Raw genomic sequence first — 4,643 nt, 5'->3', positions numbered from 1 at the left:
CTCTCTTCCCCTCTCCCTTCCTCTCTGAAATCAATAACAATATATTTTTAAAAATGTAAAAATGCTACCTAGTAGGGGTAGTACACACCCATCACTTTTATCTACATTTCACACTTGAGCAAGAATTAGTTTCCGAGATGGGTCCTTAGAGAGTACAGTGTTCCAGGAGATAGGACCCAGGACAGGTGAGAGTTTAAGGGAGAAGAAAAGGGCACTGGCACATCCCAGAGGAATAGCAGCAGGAACTGGGGCCCATAAGGAAAGACTGTCATCACACTGTCGCTTCCAGTTTTCTCTATCAGTCCTGGTTGCTGCAGAAGTCAGTGGCAGTGACAGCACTTCTTAGTGTCAAGAGTTAGACAACTCTCACAGTTGCCTCTTAGCCCACTCCTGCTTCTTTGATAGGAGCAGGGCCTTCTAAAGATAAGAAGCATCTCTGTTTTTAAATTGAATTTCAACAATTCAAAACCTGGTGGTCTCATAATTACAAATTGCTAAATGTTAGAACCAGAGGAGATGATTTTCTGTTACAACAATGCAAGGTCATAAAACAATCTCTTCTTCCCCCGTTTCCAGACAATTGCAACACGACTTTCCCAGGGCCCTGATTTTCAGCACGGATGACTTTTTCTTCAGGGAAGATGGTACCTATGAGTTCAATCCAGACTTCCTAGAGGAGGCTCATGAATGGAACCAGAAAAGAGGTGACCAATTCTTTTTCAAACTCCTGAGAAATCCTATTGTGCACTTACTAGTAGATTGTAGCTGCTGCAGAATGATACATTTAATTGCCATTCTCCCCTCCACCCAAACAGAATGCAAACCTTCCTAGATTCCAGGAAAGAGAAAATGATTGATAATGGGTCCTGAAATAGGCGGCATTAACTTTGTGTGATGAGGACATGCTGTAATAAAATGACAAGATATGGGTATGCTCACCCTTTCTCTCTGACTGTTGCATGTTGTTCACTGTTGTATAACATTGTGTTGCAGCAAGAAAAGCAATGAGGAATGGCATATCCCCCATTATTATTGATAATACCAACCTCCACGCCTGGGAAATGAAGCCCTATGCAGTCATGGTAGGAAGAAGTATCATTCTGAATTTTCAGTTATGGACATTTTGTGAGAAAGTTGAAACTTTTGTTCTTTTCTCATTTTCTGATCTTCCACGATCTCATATGTATTAACAGTCTCTCACAGAGCAGGTAAAGCAGTTATTTTTGTGTTCCTCTGCTGTTCAGTGGCTCGACATGCTATTATCACCTTGGGGTACAAGTTGTAAATAGTCCTGGATCAGAATTTTTGATAGCTTTTCTGTCTCGTTTGTTTTCCTAAGGGAAGGTCCACATGGAGCACCCATGGAAACTTGCAGAGAAACTGGACTAACAGAGTTACAGGTTTTATTAGAGGACAGTCTGTTTTTCACTAGCCGGAGAGTTCAGTACTAGATAGTGTTGCTGCAAGGGAGTTTCAGGGCAACAGAGTTTTTAGTTTAAAAACAGATTTAAGATTAATACTGTAATCCTGTTAAGACACTAGCATGCAATTGAAACCATTCAGCTCTTAATTGTTAGAATAGGAAAAAACAGTAAGATGAATATAGTGTGCACATTTTTCTTTAATTTTGAAGAGTCTGAACTGTTTTCAGACATGTCATCTCTTATGCTAGTGAATTTTCATTCCCTATTGAGTGTAGGAAGGAGAAAAGATCCAGACACAATCAGGGGACAGGAAGGAGACAGCTGAATGTCTGTTTTTGTCATGAATAGCTCCCAAACTGGGCTCATAGCAGTCTATTTTTAGGCCTCTTTTTACATTTTGGGCAAAATAGCTTATATACAGGTGTGCTTTTCTCTAACTATATTCTCATCAACTTCATGTAGGCCCCGAGGGTGGGACTTTGGTGAAAACAGGAGGGAATGACCATTAACTTTGTGGTCACTTCAGTTCATGGATCAAGAGTCCACTTGGGAGAGAAATGAACAGGGATATGAAGAGTGAAGTTAATTAAGGCACAACTCAAAACCACGAGTTAGGGGGAACGGAAAGTCACTTAAGGGAAGTCACGTTACTTTTTATTTTCTGGTTATGTACAATCTTTTTCAGCCATCCACAGCTACTAATAAGACCCAGAAATTAGATATTTTCCATATATGATGCTTGACTTCTTTCCTAATTAGAAGTGTTCATCTCAAGAATGAAGAGGACATCTTTTTACTTAGCTCTTTTCATTGAACTTTTATTATTGAGAGTTCAGTTTGAGATAAAAATATAGTAGTGAATTTGTGAATTCAAAGGATATTTGGGTGTTTAGATGTAAACTGTAAGTTTTTTATTTTTTATTTTGATTTTGATAAACTATAAGTTTTCTAACAAGGAAATGGGGACAGTATACTGAGCCACACTGAGCTACTTTTGGAAGAAAGAGTATGTAAAGGATGGGGGGAAATCACTTTTATTTCATAAGCTCTGCTTCTATGGCACTACCATTTTCTAACCAAGGCATGAGGAATAGGACAAGGCATTTGACAGACATAAATCTATGATAATCCTATAAGGGACTCTGAGAAGCCATTGAGGTCATTGCTCATGGACAGGAAGTTTTAAGCTAGTTCAGCTATTTTTAAAAATGTCTAAAACAAATAACCTTCATAATTTTCCTATGTAGTAGATAAAATGGACCAAAATTTATCACTGGGAACTGTAATATAACCTGAGAGTGGCTAAGAATGGCCACGAACCAACTATATTTATTAAGATAAACTAAGGCACTGGCTTACTGGTAAAACAAAAGAAATTTTATAAAAGATATGCAGTGAATGTTTAATGCCAGTATGAACATTCCCATGCAAACATACTGTGCGTTCAATGTTTTATGTGCTTTTGAAAAATTAGGCACTTGAAAATAACTATGAAGTTATATTCCGAGAACCCGAGACTCGCTGGAAATTCAACGTGCAAGAGTTAGCCAGGTACTTCTGTGTTTTTCTAGCTCCTCATTATGTGTCCTGCTGTTTTCAGGTATTTCAGACCGAACAAAAGAAACTTTTCAGGCTGGAAATGGACATGGTAGTTTTCAGGCCAGAAATGGTAATTCTTAGAAACTGATAACTTGGGAATTATTAATGTGAAGACTGTAATTTTGGGTCAGTTTTCTAATATAATGCTAAATCTTGGCTTGGACTCAGTTCTTCAAAAGAATACATTTAACATTCGGCTGAAATGCTTCTTCATTAATGAACATTTAAAAGCACTTTCTTCTGCATGGGATTGCACATGTCAGTGGTGTTTTTGCATTTAGGCTAAATAAATATCTTTAGATGCTGAAAAGTCTGTGGTTCATTTGTGGTCCAGATGCTGCTTCTAATTTATAAGTAATAAATGTCCAAATAATACTAACTTGTTGATTGAATGCATGGGTTCTGATATTATCTGTGTTACTTGATAATGTCAATGATTTAAGTAACCAGTGAAAACAATTTACTTTTTTGGAATAAGGCTAGTTCATCTTATGGTTAAAAGGAGATACAGTGTTTCCAAAGTGTGTTTGTGAAACACAACCACCTGAGCTGGATGTTAAAAATCCTAGCTCGTGGCTCCCTTTCCATAGTTGCAATCTCTGGGAATTACATTTTGACTTATATCCCCAGTTGATTCTCACGCCCACTAGGATTTAAGATTGTTTTAATAAGCATCTAGAAATGTCCAGGACTGACCCACATAAATTGATATATTCATGCTTAACAGGCAAATCTACCATGAAAAGATCTCCTGGTGTTCTACTGTGTCTTAAAGCACAGAATGGAGATTTCCAGAAACAAAGCATTTCTGATGCATTAGCTCTCTACAGGTCTCTTTAGGGGTGTGCAGGGCAGCATGAAAAACAGGAGTGGAACCTGAAAGAGGGTTGCATAACAAGATGTTATGCTTTTGTCACAGTTAAACCCTGAGGATAGAGTGCATACCTATGTAATAATACAGGACTTGCAAAATACAAGTAATTTATTTTGATATATGGCCTTAACTATATGTTTGCATGTTTTTCCATGCAGAAAAAACATTCATGGAGTCCCAAGAGAAAAAATACACCGAATGAAAGAACGGTATGAGCACGGTGTTACCTTTCATAGTGTGCTTCGCGCAGAAAAACCAAGCAGAGCGAACAGAAGCCAGGACAGGAGCGGTGCATCGCCTTCCAATGGGGCAGGATACTGGAATACCTACGCAGAGTTTCCAAACCGGAGGGCTCCTGGGGGCTTTACACATGAGAGCCCCTTTAACAGAAGAGGCGGTTATCACCATGGATATTAGAGGCTGATCTTACAGGCAGAGTTTTCCTAAATCAGTTTTTACTTCGATTTTTGGTATTTATTCTTTGTTCAGTTTTAACCAGAGCTCTAATTCCAGTGTAAATAGTCGAACCTGAACGTTTTTGAGCAGACGTCATCATATTCATCCTCAACAGGCATTTGTTAGTGATGCTCTATGCATGGCCTGATGCTGGGAGTTCTGCAGGTTTGGTTAGACCGAGTCACTCTTTCTAGGAAAACAATTAATTTGAAGATGAAACCTGAGAAACATACCCAAGAATGTAATCAATTAGTCACATAGGTTCATAAATAAAGTGTTTACAGTATATA

At 38.3% G+C, this 4,643-nt stretch overlaps 1 protein-coding gene across 1 annotated transcript; it reads left to right on the top strand.

Moving 5' to 3' along the window:
- The first annotated feature begins 520 nt into the window (after window positions 1-520).
- N4BP2L1 (NEDD4 binding protein 2-like 1) lies at window positions 521-4,643 on the top strand. The gene is made up of 4 exons (XM_006765062.2): window positions 521-704; window positions 994-1,082; window positions 2,899-2,975; window positions 4,056-4,643. The coding sequence occupies exons 1-4, from the start codon at window positions 536-538 to the stop codon at window positions 4,312-4,314; spliced, it is 594 nt and encodes a 197-aa protein (XP_006765125.1). The 5' UTR covers window positions 521-535; the 3' UTR covers window positions 4,315-4,643.

This window comes from Myotis davidii, unplaced genomic scaffold (genome assembly GCF_000327345.1).
Source record: "Myotis davidii unplaced genomic scaffold, ASM32734v1 scaffold701, whole genome shotgun sequence".
Classification (NCBI taxonomy): Eukaryota; Metazoa; Chordata; class Mammalia; order Chiroptera; family Vespertilionidae; genus Myotis; species Myotis davidii.
The sequence above is the reverse complement of the archived record's forward strand: the minus strand, read 5'-3'. Positions and strand labels throughout refer to the sequence as shown.

Bases quoted from the DNA above. Each gene is read 5' to 3' on its own strand.
- N4BP2L1 (XM_006765062.2), top strand. From the start codon at position 536: ATGCAAGGTCATAAAACAATCTCTTCTTCCCCCGTTTCCAGACAATTG. The intron at 705-993 runs GTGACCAATTCT...ATTGTGTTGCAG, and splicing joins TGAATGGAACCAGAAAAGAG to CAAGAAAAGCAATGAGGAAT. The intron at 2,976-4,055 runs GTACTTCTGTGT...TTTTCCATGCAG, and splicing joins AACGTGCAAGAGTTAGCCAG to AAAAAACATTCATGGAGTCC.